The sequence below is a fragment of the Hoplias malabaricus genome, chromosome 17 (assembly GCF_029633855.1).
Source record: "Hoplias malabaricus isolate fHopMal1 chromosome 17, fHopMal1.hap1, whole genome shotgun sequence".
Taxonomy (NCBI): Eukaryota; Metazoa; Chordata; class Actinopteri; order Characiformes; family Erythrinidae; genus Hoplias; species Hoplias malabaricus.
In genome coordinates this window covers 26279235-26301847 of record NC_089816.1, presented here as the reverse complement: position 1 = coordinate 26301847, position 22613 = coordinate 26279235, and the positions used below count along the sequence as shown (strand labels likewise).

Here is a 22613-nt window from a genome sequence, read left to right as displayed (position 1 = left end):
CCTTTTAGTGGTGACTACAGTTTTGTTGATGTGATTCACAGGCTTGCAGCCCTTGTAGGGAATTTTGTTAAATGTTAATGAGTCAAAACCCTGTTCCATGAGGTGCATCTAAAAATACATGGATGGTAATTATTTCCTCTTTGCTCTTAGTGGCATGCCGTGAGATTGTCACTGTAATACGTTGTTGGTTCATGCAATATTTTTAACCAATTCAAAGTTTTATGCGGTTTATTTTGCAGTTGTACAGGTTTTAATCTCTTTTATATACACACACACACATACATGCAGGGGTTGGACAATGGAACACCTGGTTTTAGACCACAATAATTTATTAGTATGGTGTAGGGCCTCCTTTTGCGGCCAATACTGCATCAATTCGTCTTGGGACTGACATATACAAGTCCTGCACAGTGGTCAGAGGGATTTTAAGCCATTCTTCTTGCAGGATAGTGGCCAGGTCACTACATGATGCTGGTGGAGGAAAACGTTTCCTGACTCGCTCGTCCAAAACACCTCAAAGTGGCTCAATAATATTTAGATCTGGTGACTGTGCAGGCCATGGGAGATGTTCAACTTCACTTTCATGTTCATCAAACCAATCTTTCACCAGTCTTGCTGTGTGTATTGGTGCATTGTCGTCCTGATACACAGCACCGCCTTCAGGACACAATGTTTGAACCATTGGATGCACATGGTCTTACTGGTGCAATGTACATTTAATGAATATTGGACCACCAGGCTGGTCTAATTTAGCCATGAAACCTCCCACACTAAAATGACAGGTGTTTCAGTTTCATTGTCCAACCCCTGTATATATATATATATATATATATATATATATATATATATATATATGCTGATTTTGACTTTGTGAACAGTCAACATCAGAATGTTAAATGTCTACCTGAATTAGCATTATCAAGATATGCTAAGTGCTTGTGGTGATATTTTTTGTTACAATGTATCCCATGTGGTTTGTTGGGTGCTGTTTTAGGTGCACACTTCATAAGAGTGTAAATATATGTCGCCACAACATTGCACCATTTGACTCTTAGGGGAAAACAATTTTTTTATTATGTAAAGCCAATATTAGAACATTTTGTAAAATGCAGTAAAAAGCATAATCTGAATTTTTCTCTTAAAACCTAAAGTAAAAGTGTTCCAGTGATTTCACTGACCAATATGATTGTATATTGTATATACTGTACATTTTGTATTTGATGCCAAACTAAAAAAACATTATTTAAAAAAATAGTTCAGTCTTACTGAGCCAAGATGGGTCACTTGGTGCACAACTTTGCTAGGGTCACAGTTAAAAAAAAAAAAAAAAAAGAGAAAAACATTTTTAATGCAAAATTGAAAATAATTTAGCTCTTTCACCCTCTACTGTACATAATATTGTAAAAAACAATTCAGGAAATCTGGAAAAACCACATTCTTTGTAAGGCAAAGACAGAAAGTCATGCTTCTGTGAAAAATAGAGCCACAATATGTATGGAGTACTTCAGAACACCACTGTCATTTAACACAAGAATCTTTCACACAAGAATTTTTTATGCATGACAAGCAGTTGTTATAGCTACACCTCTAGGCTCAAGCTCATCTCAATGGTCCAAAAGATAGTGGAAAGGTGCTGAGTCCACATTTCAGCTTGTTTTTCAGGTAAAATTGACATATTTCTCTGTTCCAAACATGCACAGGACCAGCCAGACTTGTATTAAAATCCAAAATATCTCAGTGTGGGGATGCATCAGTTGCCACAGCAAGGGTGATGTGTGAAGCTACCATTGATGTGGAAGTGTAAAGTGAGACAATGAGACAAGTTGTCTTAGTCTCACTTTCCTAGGAAGTCCATGGTTATTTCAGCAAGGCAATGTCTGCCAATTTTGCGCATGTGCAGACAACACACCAAACACTGCTGAGCAGCTTGTTTTGTATCAGGTAAAACGTTCAGCAATTTATATCTTCAGTTCCTAAAAGATTCAAAAGTGTAAATATATGGTAAATGCAACATAGGGAGGGCGGCACGGTGGTGCCCACTGTGAGTAGTGGTATGTTCTCCTTGTGTCCGCATGGTTTTCCTCCGTGTGCTCTGGTTTCCTCCCATGGTCCAAAAACACATGTTGGTAGGTGGATTGGCTACACAAAAAGTGTCCATATGTGTGAGTATGTGTCACCCTGTGAAGGACTGGCGCCCCCTTCAGGGTGAGTTCCTGCCTTGCGCCCAATGATTCCGGGATGGCTCTGGACCCACTGTGACCCTGAATTGGAAAAGTGGTTACAGATAATGAATGAATCAATGCAGCATAGGGGTAAATGCCCCTGGCTCAGCATTTTTAATTTATATATTGTATTATATATTGTATGGGTATTTACCATATACAAGTTGGTCAGTTTACACTTTGAAAATATCTTCGTAATTTGTTCAGTTAAAATTTCATTATAAAAATACACATTCAAATACCCCAATTTTTATAGAAAGTATTTTTGTATTATTCGTGATTGGCTTGGTGTCCATAACTAATATACCGAAAAATACGGCAGAAAAGATTAGAAATTGGGGAATACAGTACTGCTGTTGTATGTTTATTTTTCTGATGAATCCGTGCAGCGCCACGGTCCGAGCTGGAACACAGCGGTCACGTGAGCGAGTCGTGGAATGTGACCAATGACTGTTCTGAGTGAGTCGTTAGAAACGGGAACTAGCTCAACGGAAAGGTTTCTGTCTTTCTCCCGGTACACAGACACGGAGCGAGCCGCTACTGACACCGAACTGCGCTGAAGACCGAGGGAAAACCGGTGTCGGTTCACTATCGGCGGGTGAGTATTACTGCTGTGCTTACTATCAGAAAAACAGCAGTGTGTTTACCAAACAGAACAGCTGTACTGAGGCTGAAGTTGCCTTCACATGGCTTATCTAGTTTTCCATCTTAAGTTGCAAAATGATAAAGTCTATAAACAATACATTTTTAAGGAGGGTCTAGTACTTCGAATAAAATCTGGCGAACGAGAAGCTAGTCTCGGCATGGTCTGGAGGGGCCGGTTTTAAACGAATGTGTGCTGTTCGTTTACTCAGTCTTAGCCAAGCTCGAGTTTGTGCACTTTTAATTATGTGTTTATTACAGAGATGTTCAGCTAAAATCTTATATACACGAAGGTGCCTGAGGTAAAAACGTAGTTTTGCAACGAGGCCTGAATTTCACCAAACGCGAAAACGAAACCCCAATAGTGGAAGTTGGAAAGCCCTGATTTATTCAACAACCTCGAACTTTGGGTTCTAAGGACAGCGTGATTTAACGTGAGATAACTGGTTATAGAGAACCTTGATGAAGTTAAAGGGAGTTAATCTCATCTCCAGAAACGGTCAGAAATCTGTTAGTGTCATTTGAAAGGCACGTTGTGCAAAAGGGAATCCTACCCCTATCTCACTGTTTCAACACTCTACCTTTGGATTGGTGTTAATCAAAGCACTGACATGTTTTCTAGAATTATATTCCTTGGTTTAAGGATATGTGTGACCACAAATGTCTATCTATATACTCTCAAGAAACAAGGAATGTCTTCTTAGTTTGAAATTCTAAATTTACAGACGTTTGCATTGATAATGTTTATGCAAACATACTAGTGTCCTGTCTCACATGACTTTGAGTGTAATGGCAGTGTCAGAGTGTCAAAGGGAGTATCGCAGAGGTTAATGCCATTGATTGAATATATATTCTTAGTTAATAGTTTTTACTACATTAATCACTTCACCAAATGCAACTTGCATAGTATTGTAAATGTAAAGAAGAGTTCTGCTGATTGAAAAACTGTCTACTTAACCATAGCATTACGCTGTAAACAGTTTGAATTACTTTGCCATTATCAACATATTTTAAAACTATACTATACTAGCTTTTTTAGATAGTAAATAAAATGGCAGTAGGTTTTGCCCTCAGTCACCACCTCTGTAAAGACATTTGTTTTGTTAAGTTGATCTACAATGCTAAAACAGAGGACCAACAATGTCACAGATGAGACATTATAAATTATACATCATCTAGTGCTTTCGGTAGGTTGACTACAGAAAACAAATATTGTAAAAGTTGTACTTTTTTGCATGTGGTTGTTAGTTTTTGTCACCACCTGTGCGCATTAGACTCACACTCACATGCTGATCTATATGTGGCAGGACAGAGAAGGAACCTGTCTGCTTAATACAGGAATTTCTGTGTCATAATTTCAATACTAGACAGGGGAACGTGAGTAACTGTCATGTGACAGTGTGACAGACGTGTCTGTGGTCTGTGTTGGTTCCTTCTCTCTCTCTGTCTCTCTCTCTCTCTCTGTCTCTCTCTCTGTCTCTCTCTCTGTCTCTCTCTCTGTCTCTCTCTCTGTCTCTCTCTGTCTCTCTCTCTCTCTGTCTCTCTGTCTCTGTCTCTCTCTCTCTCTCTGTCTCTCTCTCTCTCTGTCTCTCTCTCTCTCTGTCTCTCTCTCTCTCTGTCTCTGTCTCTCTCTTTCTCTCTCTGTCTCTCTCTCTCAGGTCATGGGTTCCATGTTCAGAAGCGAGGAGGTGTGCCTGGTGCAGATTTTTTTGCAGTCTGGGGCAGCCTACAACTGTGTCAGTGAGCTAGGAGAGCTGGGCATTGTGGAGTTTAGAGATGTGAGTGTCTGGACGATTTAAATGCTCTCTCACTCTAACACTTCTGCCTTTGTCTGGCCTTTTCTGTTTGCACATACAATTTCATGATCAAAATTACAGTCGTAAGATGTGATTTTCATTTTTTAAATCTCAGCTGAATCCAACTGTGAATGCTTTTCAAAGAAAGTTTGTCAGTGAAGTGAGGAGATGTGAAGAGCTGGAAAAAACGTTTGGTGAGTGGCTCTTTTTTCATTGTGTCTTACCAAAATTATGTCTCAAAGTGTATTACCAGGTTTCTCCCTAGATATCTCACTAAGATCAACTAGCTACACTGGCTGTTTCTGAGCTAACTGTCTTTGTTTTAATGCCTTGCTGGAAATTCAGGATTTCTGGAGCAGGAGATTACACGCTCCCTTTCGCCATCCCTCCGCTCTTCTCTGCAGCAGCCTGTTCCCACCCCTCCAGCCCCACAACCTAGAGAGCTGCTCACCATAGAGGAGGAGAGTGAACAATTAGCTCGTGAACTCAGGGAGGTGAGTATGGAGAGCACAAAAAACTAGTAATATTACAAATTTCCCCCAGCATGTAGTAGTAATAATTTTTTTTGCTGATTATTGTTACAGGTGTCCAGGAACAGAGACAGTATCCGAGCTCAGCTGAACCAGCTGTGTCAGTACAGAGGAGTGCTCACTCAAACACACTCACTCACAGCTTCACAGGTCCAAATTACATTTCATGGCTTCTACAACTACTTCTGCTATGTTTGTACTGTATAATATAAATGAAAATATAATGCCTATGTGTGTGTGTGTGTCACAGGCCCCTCCTCCCTCATTTGATCCAGTGGGCCTAGTGGAGAACAGGCAGGATGCAAGGCTCAGTTTTGTTGCAGGTGTAGTTCATCCATGGAAAGTACCAGCCTTTGAGAGACTGTTGTGGCGAGCGTGCCGAGGGTACATCATTGTGGATTTCCGAGAGATGGAGGAGAAACTGGAACACCCAGATAGTGTAAGGAATTCATCATAAATGAGACAGTTGAGCTCATGATGCATTGTAAGCCTAACTAATAAACTTCTAGCAAAACCATAAAACATTTCAAAATATGCAGTCATGCACAGCTGAAATACACAAAATACAAGAATCTAATAGTTTTTTTTTTTTCAATAAATCTGTTACTCATTTTGGAGAATCTGTCTCTGAGAGAGTAACACTTCTTACTTTCAGTTTTGTCCCTCCTGATTTTGCTTGTCCCTTAGGGTGAGATGGTGCAATGGACTGTCTTTCTTATCTCCTACTGGGGGGATCAGATTGGACAGAAAGTGAAGAAGATCTGTGATTGGTGAGTTTGAGGTGTTTGATGCATGATTTTCTGTATGCAAGCCCAAAGTAATATAAAAAACGCATCAGACACATACATTAAATAATTTATTAACCAACATGCCTTGACATAAATCACCAGTTATTATAATGTCTGTGACAAAGCATGTGTGACTACAGATGTTTCACTACACTGAATGTCTACAAAATAATTAGAAATAGAAACAGTGGGTCTGCTTAATCTGTCAAAATATTAAATATATTTTTAAATATTTATAGCATTATACATATAGCATTCACTAGGAAGATTTCATGGAGTGATACCACTAAAATCAGTACAAGATGTCCTGGGTAGCAAACCCCCTTATTTGGACATATGGAAGGATGGCATCTCCAAAGCTGTTTCCATATCCCAAAGCTATTTTGAATAGCAGACGTAACAAAGTAAAAACAAAATGACTCTAAATTGAAACCTACTCTACATCATTAAAGAGCTGTTTGCACCATTCCAGTAATAAATTACTTTTAAAAAACGAATGTTACATATTATTAAAGGATGTTTTACAAATTGCTTAACAAATTTATTTTAGCTTCCACACACAGATGTTCCCATATGCAGAGAGTCAGTCAGAGAGAGAAGAGATTCTGAATGGACTGAAAACCAGAATCGAGGACATCGGATCAGTAAGTTAAAAGTCCCCTCCTTTGTCTCTCATAACTGATACAACACGTATTCCTGTTGGCACCAACTCGGGCACCAAACCAGTTTGAACACTATGATACATTTATAGTTTGTACATTGTGGTCATGAAAGAATCTTTTGTTTCCTCTTTTTTGTGGTTGTGGTTTTTTTTTTCTCTCCTTTCTCTATATGTGCTTCCAGCCCTTTTAACATCCTTTTAATTTTCTCTGAAATCAGACTGGATATTTATTAAAAAGATCTTTCTTTCTTACACATAGGTGATGAATGAAACGGAGCAGTACCTGCAGCAGTTGTTGATGCGAGCTGTAGCTGTGCTGCCTCAGTGGCGTGTGCGGGTTCAGAAGTGCAAGGCCATTCAAATGGTGCTGAACCTCTGTAGTCCCTCGGTCACAGAGAAATGTCTGATTGCTGAGGCCTGGTGCCCAGTCAGACAGCTTCCTGCCCTGCAAAGTGCCCTCAGAGAGGGAGGGGTAAGTGGGGAACACCCCAACATTTTGTTTCTTAATAGTATTTAACCAAGGATGGGGCATTTCATAGTACTGGCAGTGTGCTGTGGAGACTTTGTTTTACCTTATTAGTTGGGTCCAATTCCATATATTTGTCACATCACAAAATGTGAGAATGTGAAGGCTACTGTGGGCTGTTGTTACACGATTCCATGTTTTCAAACTGTCACTTACATGTAATTACATTTACTTTTACAAGAATACTATTGATATTATTGCATTGGCTAAAAGATCTCTGCATTGTGTGTGTAATGGAAGAGAAAGATAGACTAAATATCTCCAGTAATTCACAAATGCAGCATTGCTGGATGTTATGGATATTTTTTGGGCATACACATATTTAAAAAGTGCTAAAATGATTTCTAAAAGTTCACTGTGTTATTGAGTCCATGTAATTTTTTACTGTTGTTTATTAATTTCTCATTAACTTGATATTCTTTTTAAAATATATTTTTGGTTATGTCCTGTGAAGATTGTCCAACCGCTCAAGTGTGTGTGTGTGTGTGTGTGTGTGTGTGTGTGTGTGTGTGTGTGAAGCATTCATTTGTCATTTTGTGTTGTTAAAAAACCATAATTGAACATAGAAACATTAGTTCATGAAATTCATGCGTTAAAATGAAAACTGCAAGTGTTTAATGATGCACACTTTTGTATTGCTCTAACTCCTAATCTGCTCTCTGTCTCTCTATTAGAGGAAGAGTGGTAGCAGTGTTGAATCGTTCTACAATCGTTTGCCTGCTACAACGTCTCCTCCTACCCTCTTTCCCACCAATGCCTTTACTGCAGGATTCCAAAATATTGTAGATGCTTATGGTGTAGCCAGCTATAGAGAGGTCAACCCAGGTAATCTCTCATACAAGAAACACAGAGTACAGGTTAGACAGCTTGAATTTTTAAAATAATTTTGCTCCCTCTTTCTGTTTATCTCTCTGTAGCGGTGTACACAATTATCACATTTCCATTCCTATTTGCTGTGATGTTTGGAGATGTGGGACATGGCATTATTATGGCATTGGTTGCCCTCTGGATGGTTCTAGAAGAGAAAGATCCCAAACTGAGGAACAACACTAATGAGGTAAATTATACATACACATGCATCATACAAATAAATCTGTGTCAAAAGTTGTTTCCTTTCTGTACCAAGTTCATCATGTCGTGCATGTACAGAAGTTTTAAAGCAATAGTTTGTCCAAAAACATCTAATTTGAAAGATTAGTTTAGCTAGAAACATGTTGTTTTTGAAGTGTAACTGAGACATGTTTGTTCAGCCAACACATGTATGGTGTTCAGGTTTGTCTCCTTTGTTTCTATTGCATGTACATTCCTTATCTAGATAAAGGGTTAACATACTATTATTTATTAAAATGGATGAAGGTTTTAAAGCTTACACATCCATATTTACTCTTTTATGATTAAAAAAATCTAAATTATCATGTAGTCCATTTTTACATTTGCCCATTTTCATTGAATTATTGTAAAAACAATATGTAATGCATTATTACAACACAGCACAATGAACTATTGTTTTAATCACTTGGAACACTTCATTAAATTTAGCTCAGGCTATTTCCCCTAAAAATATTTGGCAGCACATTTTTATTATGTTTCCTTGTTATGTGGCAGATCTGGAGAATGATGTTTGGAGGGCGTTATCTTATTCTTTTAATGGGGCTGTTTTCTATCTATACTGGGGCCATCTATAACGAGTGTTTCAGCAGAGGCCTCAGTGTCTTTAAGTCCAGCTGGCATGTACGGCCTAATGCGGTGTTCTACAACTGGACGTAAGGCGCACTGAAATACACTTACACTTTTGGTGATTTTATGTTTTGTGCTCTAGTGCATATGTGTAAAATAAATTGTTGGTTTCTTTTGTTAGGGAGGAGACATTCAGAGTTAACTCCTTACTCTCCTTGGATCCAAATGTTACTGGAGTGTTTACTGGACCCTATCCTTTTGGAATTGATCCGGTAACTATCTTTATCTTAAAGAATGCTTTAAAGTTTTTAAATCAATACACATGCTCTCCGGTTTCGCAACTAAAGGAAAATGTTTTGATACATTAGAAATGTTTTATTTTCTGGTGTTAAACTAAGACAAATTTAGACACCTTCAGATAACTGTTAACATTCTTCCACTCAGATTTGGGGAATGGCTAATAACCACCTGACTTTCCTCAACTCTTACAAAATGAAAATGTCAGTCATCATTGGAGTCATCCACATGACCTTTGGTGTCTGCCTGTCATTGTTTAACTATGTGTGAGTATGATATTTTGTTTATGCATGTTGTTTTAACAGGATTTTTTGTGGTGTTATAATCTGCTTTTAAATTTTAGTAAAATGAGGTTCTCTCTCTCTCTCTCTCTGTCTAGGCATTTTAGGGAGATGAGCAGTATATTTCTGGTGCTGATTCCCGAGTTGCTTTTCATGCTGTGTTTGTTTGGTTACCTCATCTTCATGGTCATTTTTAAGTGGGTGGCCTTTGGCCCCCTACACTCAGACATCGCACCCAGTATTCTCATCCATTTCATAGATATGTTCCTGTTTGTAAACAACAAAGACAATCCACCACTCTACCACGGCCAGGTTTGTGATGGACCAGTATTTTGGATTGTATGGGTTTTTTTATTTTGTATTTGTTTTGTTTATTTTGTATTATTTTACCTCACCTTAAGGTCAGATACTAATTACAGGACACACATATGGTTGCTTCCTGGATGAAACTAAGAGCATATTTTCATATAAAGAACAGATTTCAAAATGAAAACAACAAAAGATTTTGACTACCAAGAGTAAATGCATGTGGATAAAACCTTATCCGGATGCAGTCAACATCATTTTATCAAATGTGAACACTGAACTGATATTGAACTTGTTTGGGTCGTTCAATATTCATTATATTTACATATTAGCTGTAATTTTGATTTAGTGTCTCGTGTTTAAAATTAATCGTACTAATGGTTAAAGTGTCCAGGGTGTGTTCCTGCCTCGCACCCAATGACTCTGGGTAGGCTATAGACCTGCCGCGACAATGAACAGTATAAAGTGGTTACAGAAAATCAGTGAACGAATGAATAACTGCTAAAGTGATTAGCAGCTTGTCCTCAAATTATATTAAAATTGAAAGCAGTTTATTGTTTACCCTTCTCTTCTTTTTGCTCATTGTAGATGACTGTGCAGATGGTTCTGGTCATTGTGGCTTTGTGCTCTGTTCCTGTACTGCTGCTGGGGAAGCCCATTCATGAGTATGTCACATACAGGAGAAAGAGACACCAACCCACTGTAAGATTTATGTTATATGCCAGCATGCATGATTGGATTCTTATGTGCTTCCATTTTAACTAATTTGATTTAATTTCATAAACTCTCTTATTTCACAGGGTGAAAGGCGCCCTCTTCTGGCAGAAAATGGCTCTATAAACACTCACCAGGGAGCTGTAGAGACAAGCGAAGAAGAGGTGGGGGGGGGGGGGGGCATATTTTTTTTTTTAATGGAGGGCAGAAAAATTACTTCAAGGAGCTAACCATAAACTTATGATGTGAGAAAGAGATTTGGTTAAATTTTCAGATTTTTGTATATATACCAACTTAATGAAATTACATACATTTACATTACATTAATGTTTTTAGATGCAATAAATTTCATGCAACTCCCATATAATAACCTGCCATTTTAACATGTGTAGCACAGTTCTTTAAACCTACATAAATATTTTACTTTAGTAAAATGCACTTTTTATGCTGTTTCAACAAAAGAAAGCACAAAATATTCTTACGTTCATTTATGATTTTACATTGTGTGTGTGTGTGTGTATGTATATTATTACTGTCACGAGTCATTTCAGTCAGTACACCATTCTGTGTTGTGTAGGATTTGTTTTATTCATTTTTCTAAAATTATTTATCTCTTCTCTGTTCCTCTTGTTGTAAAGGAGTTTGATGGGGCCAATGTATTTATGCACCAAGCCATTCACACCATAGAGTACTGCCTGGGCTGCATCTCCAACACTGCTTCATACTTACGTCTGTGGGCTCTCAGTCTGGCTCATGCCCGTGAGTTTGTGTGTGGGTTTTTTTTTTTTTAGCCAAACACAGATCAGTTTACTAAGTATATATATTTTTTATCTTCCTCCTTCCTACTTGACTGATGAATTTGAATGAAGTTTTAATCGTCTTCCAAATGCTTTTCTTAATAACATAAAATAAATAAACTGGAGCATTATTCTGCCAACTTTTGAAATCTTATTTTGGTCTGCGATGAATGAATACAGTTTTTGATTCACTATATCATTCAATATTTCTTTCTTTCTTCAATGTTTCTTCCAGAGCTGTCAGAAGTGCTGTGGACGATGGTGATGCATTTTTCCTTCACACAGACTGGATATGTGGGAAGTGTCTACATGGCTGTGATGTTTGCATTTTTTGCTGTGCTGACAATTTCTATTCTTCTCATTATGGAAGGGCTCTCTGCTTTCCTCCATGCTCTGCGACTTCACTGGTAAGACAAAAACAAACAGCTTATTAATTGTATACATTTTAGTTTGTATCATTATTCCCTCTCTTAAATTGTAAGACAAAACACACACACACACACAAATCCTAGTGCACTAGGGGCAATGAGCACACGCCTGGATTGGCAGGCAGCTATCCCCAGCAGCTGGGGAGAAGCTGAGGGAAAGGTTCCTTGCTCAAGGGCACGTCTCAGCCATGGATTTTAAGGGAAGATAAAATGCTGTTCTTTCACTCACCCACATCCAATTTTCTGTTGTTGGTAGGAATTTAGGTCTCCTTCTGTAACCATTAGGCCACAGCTGCCCTCTCAATTACTTATGCTCATTAATGTGCTTGAATGTAAATGTTTATTAGATTTTAACATTTTCTCTCTCTCTCTGCCCCTTCCCACACTTCCTCTTCCCTCCCTTTTACCCAGGGTGGAATTTCAGAACAAATTCTACAGTGGAACAGGCTACAAGCTCAGTCCCTTTGCCTTCTCCTCTATAATCGGTTACTCTTCAACTAATTGATGACCAATATCAATTAATTTCTTAGGGCCTGTAAATCACAAATGTATTTTAACCTGAATATTTCAAAAAATGGCTATGTTGGGAGTTATTCACATCTCATGATTTTGGGTTTAAACACAGACTCTGACATCAGTCTGGGATGGAAGATATTTTATGCTGCTCTATTTTTCCCTATATAAACAATGACAGGCTGTCTTGTTACCGTACACATAATGCATTCCACAGAGTCCATTCAAGTAAAATGAGCGCTGAATGTAACTCAGGGATATTTTACCTGTGTAAGAATGTCTGTATTCTCTGTTTGTAGCCGGGACCTTATTATAGGCCAAAGGAATGCTTTTGCTTAAGTTAAATGATTTATTTTTACTCTAAAATTGTTAATCATCCAGTTGAAATGTTTGTGTGATTCAGAAAGGGATTAAGTTTTTGACAGCTATTGCATAATCTTTTTTTATTTACATTAATTATCTGATTCAATGTATTGCATGTAAAGTCTTTTTTTAATTAATCTGAACTTGCTTTGCCAGTGAAATCAGATTTGGCAATGAAATAAGAGTATGAGGCTGAAATAAAAGCCAGGTTTCAACACCTCCTATTTTTTGAAATATCATTTTAAAATCCTTAAAGTGGGGTGGCAGCAGGTAGTGTCACACAGCTCCAGGGACCTGGAGGTTGTGGGTTCAATTCCCGCTCCGGGTGACTGTCTTTGAGGAGTGTGGTGTGTTCTCCCTGTCTCTGCGTGGGTTTCCTCTGGGTGCTCAGGTTGGTACACACGTTGGTAGGTGGATTGTTGACTCAAAAGTGTCCATAGGTGTGAGTGTGTGTCACCCTGTGAAGGATTGGCGCCCCCTCCAGGGTGTATTCCCACCTTGTGCCCAAAGGTAGGTAGGCTCTGGACCCACCGTGACCCTGAACTGGATAAGCGGTTACAGATAATGAATGAATGAATCCTTAAAGTGGAATTTCAATTATATGTTTATAAAGTTTTGCATACACATTTTTAGATGCAAACTGGATTATTTAGACATGTTTGATGTTACATTATAACAAAGTTGCAAACCCTTTCTTTAGAGTGATGATACAAGAACTTAAAACAGTATAGTGGATTTGTGTGTGTGGATTCGACAAACACTTGTTATTACAAAATACTGATGAAAGATTAAGCAACATTTCTGTCAAGTTTTTTCCATTTGTCTTTAATGTTGGAGGGTACCTGGTGTTGGTGTTCCAAATACATCCAACAGTTTGACCAACTAACCTCAGGTGTGTATGGAATTAAAATGAAAACGTATGATTTTATTTTATGTATTATTATTATTAAATGGTATGAATCTCAAGGTCCATTCATGCATCTTTTCAGCAAATAACAAACTATTAAAATGTGCATGTGTGCTGTGTAGATGTAGATTATGTATTAACTTATATTTAGTCATTTAACCAAATATATAAATAAGACACTGTATTAGTCCGAAAAAAAACCTTAGGTCAATTCAAATTGTGAACATCCCCCTGTGGTGATTTTTAAGCTAGAAATCCATAAGGAAATACGCACTCGTGGCCCTGGCTGAGTATAATAGCTTTCAAAGTGCAGGGCTGCAAAGACGGTTACAAATGTCGCAAAATCAGACTAAAGGTCTTTGACATAGACCACTAAGGACTAATGAACTTTGGGAGGTGCACGTGGAGACGGGTGAGAAACCAACGAACGAACAAACAAACAAATAAATAAAGCATGTGTAGCGTACGTGATAGATATGTCATTGTAATTTAAAAAACACATTGAGTACAAATGCAGCAGAGGATATCTAAGGTTTAGTCCCGCCTTTCTCAGGTACAGTATATGTATCTCTTGAGGGACATGTTTTGAACGCAGTCAGCTGGTGGCGTCACTACGGATGCGACGTGGTGACGTCACGTTAGTCCCGCGCTATTTGTAAGTTGTTATTCCGTATTTCACGGCTCCTGGACATTTATAAAAACAAACCGGTAAATAATAGTATGGGACAAGAGTTTCATGTACTGAGGTGTTTCTCTTGTCAAACATTTCAAGTCCAGCAGGTAGGAGCGGACAAACCGCTGTTTCATAAAGTAACGTTAAATTAAGTTAGCGGGTGTCTTTCCTGGCGCCTGCGGTAATTCAACACAACCGTGTTTTTACGAAAGATAAAAGGGAAATTTGCAGTGTTCATATTTCAATTTCTTACATTCAACAGGTCATAAAATTTATTCGATTATATCCAGCTACTCTTCAACAGAAACCCGCTATCAGCTGTATACTCTGCGGTAACGGTCACTGGATTAGGGATTAGGGGCATTTACCTTGTATCTACACTCATTGTCCATTACATCAAGTCCACTGACCATGCAGGAGCACTTTAGTTCTAAAATTAAAGACAGTGGTTCTATTGCTCTGCATACATCCTTACCCCAATTTCATCCTGTTCTTGAGTGGTCAGGACCTGGATGGACTGGTGGATATCACAGTTCAGCTGTAAGATTGAAGGATTTAAAAAGACTTGCAGCCCTGCTGTATCTGATCCACAACATACAGCGAACACATCGTCTTCAGTGTCACTGCAGCACTGAGAATGATCCACCACCCAAATCATACCTTGTGGTCTTGTGGAGGTCCTGACCATTGAAGAGCAGAGTGAAATGTGGATAAGAAACTGTGCAGAGAAACAGATGGAGTACTTCCTGTAGTTGTAGAACTACAGGGTGCTCCCATATGGTCAGTGGCGCTGATAAAATGGACCATGAATGTAGATACAAGGTGATGTTCCTAATCAAATGATCATACATGTGTATCTTATCTGTTCATTTAAATCTAGCTTGGTATCTATATTGACACATCAATTTTAAATTTCTTAGGATGACAGATATTACCCTATTAATGCTGATATACATTCTGATCCACTCAACACACACACACACACACCACCACCACAATGAAGTTGACAATAAGTCTAGATTATTACTGCATGCTAATTTTTTGGGTGAAAATACACCCCAACAGACAAGTTCAACATTCATTTACATTTTTCTGTATTTCTCTGTTTGGTTTGCGCATTCTTGTCAGTTTAGACATTATTCCTGAACCCAGAATGTCCTGCCAAGTGTTCTGCCTCATTTAACATGTTTTATGCGCACCAGGCCATTTCACAAGAAGACTAAATGCTGAGTTATTGTTCTCCTGCTTTGTTGAAATGCTGTCATAGGTCAAAAAGAGCAAAAAATGGAGTTGCAAGATGTGTGGAGAAAAGCAGTCCCTCATAAAGGTAAGAAAGTAGCCTCTTGTATTATGCTGCAAAAATACTAATACATGTGACTTCTCTAACTCTGCATTGTGGTTCTAGGAATATGGCAGAGGAACTGGTGCAGACTGTAGGAAGCATGTACAGAAGTTGAATTCACTGCGAGGAGAGCTCCTGGAAGCGGAAAATGAAAAAGCTTGGACAAAGTGGTAAGAAAATACTTTTATGAAGTGTATCATATTCTTGGAGTTGTGGTGAATATCCAGGATGTAAATGTGTGAACTCACATGCTGTAATTTTAGGCCTATATCATTTCAGTGGTTTGTTTTTTTTCTTGTTGTTTTTAATGATTAAATTGTTTGCTCTTTAAGTGTTTCTGCAAAATAATAAGGTAACATCTATCAATCTTCTGACTGTATACTTTTTTTAAAGGGAGAAAGAGGAAGGCTACGAAGAGGACTTGGGTGGTAAAGCTCAAACTGAAACTGAAGAACAGGTAGTCTGTAATTTCATCTGTTTTCTGGTGCTTTTAAACACAAATATATCTAAATTATAAATTTAGAATGGTAAATACTGCTTCAGGTCAAGGTCCAAGCTGAAAGCCGCTGGAGTAAATATGTGAAACAGGCAGACAATGGGCCAACAGATGATGAAGATAAAGAAGGAGAAGATAATATTTACACAGACAGTGTGCGGTTTAAGAGCTGTGTTAAAAACAGGTTAGTCTTTGTAGTCTTTAATGCATGGGGAATTGTATCAGCGTAACATTAAGTCAGACTATAGTTTGATCTCGTTATGTGTCATGTGTTTTGGATGAAAAGGCAAATTATATTATTAAATTAAATTATATTAAATTATATATATATATAATTTTTTTTATTTCCAGCAAAAAAAGAAAGAAAAGCTTTAACACAAAAGATATTCGTGGGCATTACACAGTTTGTGACGATGAGGACACAGAAACTGACTCTTCTAAATGGACTAACAAGGGAAATAAATTACTGGTGAGTTTCAAAATATTTTGACCATCAATTTACTTACTATTGTGAGATACTGGTTTGGCAAATACCTCAGCAAAAACATGTATGTTGTGTGCTCTGGCTTGTTTGGAAGTGAACACTAGCACTTTGTGGATTAGATTGGTTATGACTTCACCAAACATGGGCAGACTTCTGGCCAGAAACATGCTAAACAACTTTCTTACTTGTTATTTTCAAGTCTTTGTGATTCATATGTAATCTGTAAATGACATTAAGCATAATTGAGACGTTTAAAATTGCCTACACGTCACAACAAACCCCTACAAGATATATAATTATTTATTCTTTTAAGTATTCACTAATTTATACTATTTCAGGGACCTCAGCATAGTGATTCATTCAGATGGACACCTGCAGTAAGACATTCCTCCACAATTTCTCAGTTCAGTAGTGCAAGCCCCAAAACATCTCCTTCAGCTAGCCGTGGTTCTTGTGCTACGTCACTGAGCTCTAAACACATCGGTATAAATACGTTTAGTGGAAGCTTTGCTGGAGCAAATGAGCAACCCACTGCTCACATGACCACCAGTCATCTTCCTTCAGTGCCTGCCAGCAATTCCTCTTCTCAGACGTCCAGTGAAGGATCCAAGTGGGGAAGATTCATCACATTTCCCTCTGTTGACATGGACAAGGATGAGCTAGATGAAGATTATGCTCTACAGATTTCAGAAGTGACTGATGCTGAAGTAGCTCACTCACCGCCTGCTCCGATGGCTCACCCGAAAGCTACACTAAGACACACAGACCATTTGAGCTGTGGAGAAAGTCCACGTACAAGAGGCCTGTTCCATGAAGTGTCTTGCCAAAGCAAAAGCAGCAGTGTTTTTGAGAAATTAAGCAAATGTATGTCTGGGCTCACTTCTAACAGTCCTACGTTTACATCAAAGCCTGATGATCCTCAGAGCCCTGTGTCTCTTCAGCCACCACCTTTCAAAAGACCATGTCCTACCCTCTCTTTTACCACATTCTTCCATACAGATGAGGATTTTGATGAAACACTCTAATTTGGCTAAATTTATTCTTAAATTATCATGCTTCCTACAACATAGGCAGAATAAACAATAAAAAAAAGAAATAATCAGACCTTCCAGGGCTCCTAAATATTTTAAAATAATCCAGAACACTTTAGAGTTGCATATAGACTGTTTATTTGACAGACAAGGTGAGAAAATGAATGAATATAACAATTCCTATTCATTGTGACTAACAAAAATACTCGAGATTTTCTTTCAAAATGTATTGTTAGACAAGTAGAAACCTTAAAACAGTATCAGATCTCCAGTAGCATTTGTTCCACATCTTTTGCATTTAAAATTTACCAGAATTAATAGGAATGTGTTCTGGTTGTACAAAATGACTTAGCCAAAATCTCACTCCTAATGCCATTCGCAATGTTGAATTCAATGTTTAGGTTCCAAATTGTATTTCATGAAAGAAAAAATATTGATAATAAATTTTAGAAATCAGTGCCTGAGTCATTTATTACCAACAGTATGAAATGAATTTGTTACATATTTAGGAAAGGCAGAGTTGGTAAGGATTGCTATAGTGTTAGCATGGGGTTTTCCAAGTAATTCTGTAAATGTAACCCCTATATATTTCTAAGCATTTGCTGCCCTGTCACTGCCTTGGGCCAGATGGTTTGGAATATTGAATGGTGTCCAGGGCGGACCCGATGTCATAGTTCTTGGTGTGCAGCAGCCTGGTCAGCCAGCCTCCTTCATCTGTAAAGCCCATGGACAGCATCTGGGAGAGAGACTCCACCAGCCGAGGGTCTGCATCTGAGATAGGACAAGGAAAAAACTTGATTTAAAAAGGAAGATGACATTTATGAATGTGATATTGTGAGTAATGCTAAGACCTTTTAGGAGAAGGACACAAAATGAAATGGGAAATATTAGTAAACATTGAGAACAGAGAACGTTTTTGTTTGTACCTTGGGGAAGGTGTGGATAGAGGGCAGCCTCACGCAAACCGGTGGGGCCTTGGTTAGGGGTGGAGCTGGTATTAAGTGGAGCAGGGCGATCCTCCGTCTGTCCATCCACCTCCATCCTGAGGGACTGCAGCTCACCTGTGGATGGATCCACTTCCTTAGAGCTCAGGTGGGTCCACTCATCATCATTACTCTGATCCTGTGAAAGCAATTTAAAATGTTAAGTATACCACCATGAACACAGTAGTCAAGTTTAGGAGCTGACTGCTGTGTTCTTGTGAGCCATGTTCAAAAGAAAACACACTTGAGGTTTTTTGCCATACCTTTGCCCCCTCACTGGTACTTCCCACACTGCTTGAACTCACTGGGCCTCCCTCTGCCCCTCTGGAAAGGAGACCCCCTGAACCACCATCACTACGGCCACTCGGAGGCCCACTTGAGGCAGGAGGAGTTGGTGTAACTTTGGCCCTTCTACCTTCATGCTCCACATCAATGTCCACATCAATGCCTGTTAAGAAGCCATTTCCTTCATTAATCACACATGTGGCTCATTAGCATGTTTATGTCATTCTTGCAGAAAAAAAAAAAATTAAATGCTTTATGCTATTAGCGTGAGATTAGCAGGGCACTTACCAAGAGGGCTTAGCATAGCCGCCACACCTTCTCCAATGTTCTTCAGGTACTCCATGTTGGCCTGGGCAGAGTTGGTGGCTCCTGTGGATTATTAGAATTGATCAAGTTTCATATGCAGTGGTAACAGAACAAGCCTATGAAAGACTACTCAAAAGTAGTTAGTATGAAGCATGTTTGTGGTTGTAAGATACTAACCATTTTGGGCCTGGCCATCCTGGGAGTTGGGATTGGTTCCAGATGAACCTGGTTGATCTTGGTTTTGGTTTTGGCTCTGGTTTTCAGCCTGAGCTTGAGCTTGAGCTTGAGCTTGGGCACCAGCCCACATGCAGTGCCTCATCTTGCGCCATAATTTCCCACGAGGGAACCACTAGCATAAAAAGGAAGAGGTTTTAGACACGGATGTTAACTTCCGTTAGAAAAAAAAAATTAAACAAGATCAGTTTTTTTTTTAAAAAGTTCAGATTAAGCTGGGCTTACTTCAAACATGTTGGCCATGGGGTGAAAAATGGGTAGGAGAGGGTGCTCCTTGTGGAGACCCTTGGCCTGGCAGGTGGAGCACAGGTCATAATCTTGGCACACGGTGCACTTGAACCGAGTTCCAGCCACCTGGCCCTCACATCCGTCACAGGTCACACCAGGATGAACCATGGGAGGGTGATGAGGTGGACCCATATGTGGTGGTGGTCCCATAGGTGGTGGTCCAGGGGGCCCCGTGTGGTGGTGTCCATGGGGGTGATGTGGTCCTGGAGGATGGGAAAAAAAGTGCCCTGGGACACCATGAGGCGAGAAGTCACGCTTGTGCTCCTTTTTTTCTGAAACAAAACACAGTTTTAAGTTAAAAATGACTCTATTTTACTTTTAAAAAAAATGATCACATTCCTGAAGTGAAGGAAGTGTAAATTCACACTAACTCTATTAATGTGAGTAAAAATATTTTTATTTAAGAACCATGACGGGTAATTTTCAGTTCCTTCAGATCAGAGATATTGACAATGTGCAAAGTACCCTTGATGTAGAGACGCAAGGTGTCATCCTTCACCAGAGCCAGTCCCATCATGAGTTCATCGTCAGTGGAGAAGGCAATCATGTCACCATCCTCATCTAGACGAAAGAAAAGCAACACAAAGTGATTAGCTGGTCTTGTGATGGCAACAATGCATTATTTTGTATTACAGATCTTTATCAAAGGCAAAGGTACTTGTGAAATACTCAGAACATCCTGCTCTGTAGTCTCTACTATAAACCACGGTAACTTAAAAACAACACTGTATACACACTTTAATATTCATATAAAATATGCAAACAAATTAATAAAATCACAGTACATAATGAATCCTTTGACATTTAATCCCCAAAGATTTCCTGCCAGATTACAGATATTTTTATGCAAGGATCTTATATCCGTTAATCCAAATTCTAATTACGTTCCACTCTAGTCTTTAGTAATAAAATGATTATGGTTTAAGGAACAGTCCCAACATTTTAAGCCACTTATCCTTAAGAATAAAAAGGCAGTTTTTATTACTGTGCCTTTAAGACTGATTATATAAACTGCTTCCTATAGTTGCCTGGGCTGAACCCGTCCTATACTCCTGAAAAACTTTAGTATAAACACCAGCAGGCTGAATAGGCAGATATGCAAACACAGCTGTATAGCCAAAGTATTACCATTTGGAAACTTTAAATATTTGAAAAACAAGAAAAGTAAACAAAGTTAGAAATTGTTTTTTTTCTATGATACGAGCGCTATGTAAATTTTGGAGTGGGAAGAGAATGTATAAACAAATAGCAGTTAAGGGACTACATTTAGATATGTTGATTTATCTTAAAATAAAAACAAGCCTGTCCCGTCTTTGGCTGTTTTCTCTTCTTGTTTATGCCTGTAGGTGGAGTAGAGTTTTATATAACCGACAAAGAAGGATAACAAGTTGAGCAGCTGATCTGTTTACCTGCTTCAAATACTTCAGCTGTAATCAGTCCAAGACATAACACACCTGAAAGCAGTCATGACACTGCCATTGCTGTATAATATGCTGTAATAGGTCACCATTACAGAATAAAATCAATCAAGCGCCAGAGTTAAGAACCCAAAAGCACAAGGTCATTGCTTTAAAAGGGAAATCCTCATCTATTGGTTCTGTATTACCTGACTGAGGTGTACACAAAATAATTTAGAGGGGATTAGTGGGAATTATGATGAGGTCAGATGTGATGATGGGAACAAGAATTATGACGCTTAGGAGGCCTCTGAAACATCCCTGTTATTTCACTAAATGTTTTTCATTCAGCGTTGTAAGGCAAAATAGTTCCCATTGAAAATGTATAAACAACGTATTTTGGTTTTTAATAGCATTCACACACAGATGACTGTCTGTAGGGTCATTGTTTATGTTCTGTTTTAAATATATTTTTGTTACAGACTGTGTCTCTAACTCCAGCTGATAAGAATTCAAACCAAAATACTCTTAACTATTTTGAAGCTCTACGACTTATGCAAAAAAAACTGGGAAAATTGGTGAAATGTCCTTGTGACTGAATGTTAATTACAGCGTAGTAACAGCCTAATGAACCTGTGTTCAGGCCTAGCGCTTCAGTGTAATAAACCCGTGATAAAGTGCCGGTGAAGACCAGAAAAGGAACGAAGTTTTGCTCTCACGCAGCCAACCCACTGACTGTTACTTTAAAGAGAGTCGGTGCTGTGTTATGAAAGCTCCCAGTCTTACCTTTGTAGTACATCTGGAAAGAGACGTTGCGAAGGTTGGTAAAAATGTCCACCACCTTGCGGTTAAGGTACTCGTAACTCGTGGACACGTCCTGGTCCACGGCAAAGCGGCGGATCTCCTTGTGACAGTCCTCCTTCCCGAGGAGGTAAGCCTTCACCGTCATCGACATGTTCGCCTGGTTTTCGCCTGTTCCGGGACTCCGAGAGTCTGTTGCGCAGCAGAAATTCACGTCTCTTCAATACACCGAGTCAGCTGAGTGTCCGGAAAACTGTCTCCGTATCAGCGCTCGACGTCAGCCACGATATTTATACCCCGCCACAGCCAATGGGAGCGCGCCTGGAGACGGAGTGGGCGGGTCCTAGCGCTTCTTGAGGCGGACAAAGCTCACGGCGTGTTGTTGTGATCTGAGGCAGTACAACAACACAGGGGTGGGGCCCACAAAGGGGGGCTGCTTAAGGCCGAGCAATGACACAGCATTTTCCGCACGGGGATTTCCCTCCTGACATCACCGCAGCGATCCTCAAAGTTGATTAATTAATTGTTTTTTTTTATAATGTAAAAATGAAACACGACAGTATTCCTCACAATGTGTGAGTCTTCCCTTTGTCATTTGAAGTTAACAGTTTGACTGTAAGAATCATGTTTTAGAATGGGTACTTTAAAATAAAGGGTCAAATTCAGGGTCGCGGTGGGTCCAGAGCCTACGCGGAATCGTTGGGCGCAAGGCGGGAATACACCCTGGAGGGGTCACCAGTCCTTCACAGGGAAACACAGACACTCACAATTTTGAGTCACCAATCCACCTACCAACGTGTGTTTTTGGACCTTTTGGAGGAAGCCCACGCAGACACGGGGAGAAC

The 22613-nt window shown here is 39.1% G+C and overlaps 3 protein-coding genes across 4 annotated transcripts; 2 read left to right on the top strand and 1 right to left on the bottom strand.

Annotated features, from left to right (window-relative positions):
- Positions 1-2654: 2654 nt before the first annotated feature.
- tcirg1b (T cell immune regulator 1, ATPase H+ transporting V0 subunit a3b) lies at positions 2655-13364 on the top strand. Its single transcript, XM_066648907.1, has 20 exons — positions 2655-2820; positions 4523-4642; positions 4776-4854; positions 5006-5154; positions 5245-5340; positions 5441-5629; positions 5878-5960; positions 6529-6622; positions 6899-7111; positions 7840-7990; positions 8083-8222; positions 8771-8928; positions 9024-9114; positions 9287-9405; positions 9519-9732; positions 10315-10428; positions 10527-10604; positions 11079-11199; positions 11473-11644; positions 12077-13364. The coding sequence occupies exons 2-20, from the start codon at positions 4526-4528 to the stop codon at positions 12168-12170; spliced, it is 2472 nt and encodes an 823-aa protein (XP_066505004.1). The 5' UTR covers positions 2655-2820; positions 4523-4525; the 3' UTR covers positions 12171-13364.
- Positions 13365-14046: 682 nt separating this feature from the next.
- On the top strand, positions 14047-17513 carry mrnip (MRN complex interacting protein). Of its 2 annotated transcripts, none has more exons than XM_066649596.1 (7): positions 14047-14103; positions 15389-15448; positions 15527-15633; positions 15857-15920; positions 16007-16143; positions 16311-16428; positions 16782-17513. In XM_066649596.1, exons 2-7 carry the CDS (start codon positions 15419-15421, stop codon positions 17466-17468), a joined length of 1143 nt encoding a protein of 380 aa, XP_066505693.1. In that variant the 5' UTR covers positions 14047-14103; positions 15389-15418; the 3' UTR covers positions 17469-17513. The 2 variants fall into 2 exon arrangements, with proteins under 2 accessions (XP_066505693.1, XP_066505692.1); XM_066649595.1 differs by lacking the exon at positions 14047-14103 and adding an exon at positions 14106-14228.
- A 98-nt stretch (positions 17514-17611) lies between these two features.
- On the bottom strand, positions 17612-22043 carry sqstm1 (sequestosome 1). The gene is made up of 8 exons (XM_066649594.1): positions 21754-22043; positions 20036-20131; positions 19508-19842; positions 19226-19397; positions 19031-19111; positions 18721-18905; positions 18401-18596; positions 17612-18245 (listed from the first exon to the last, which is right to left on the bottom strand). The coding sequence occupies exons 1-8, from the start codon at positions 21920-21922 to the stop codon at positions 18085-18087; spliced, it is 1395 nt and encodes a 464-aa protein (XP_066505691.1). The 5' UTR covers positions 21923-22043; the 3' UTR covers positions 17612-18084.
- Between the last annotated feature and the right edge of the window lie 570 nt (positions 22044-22613).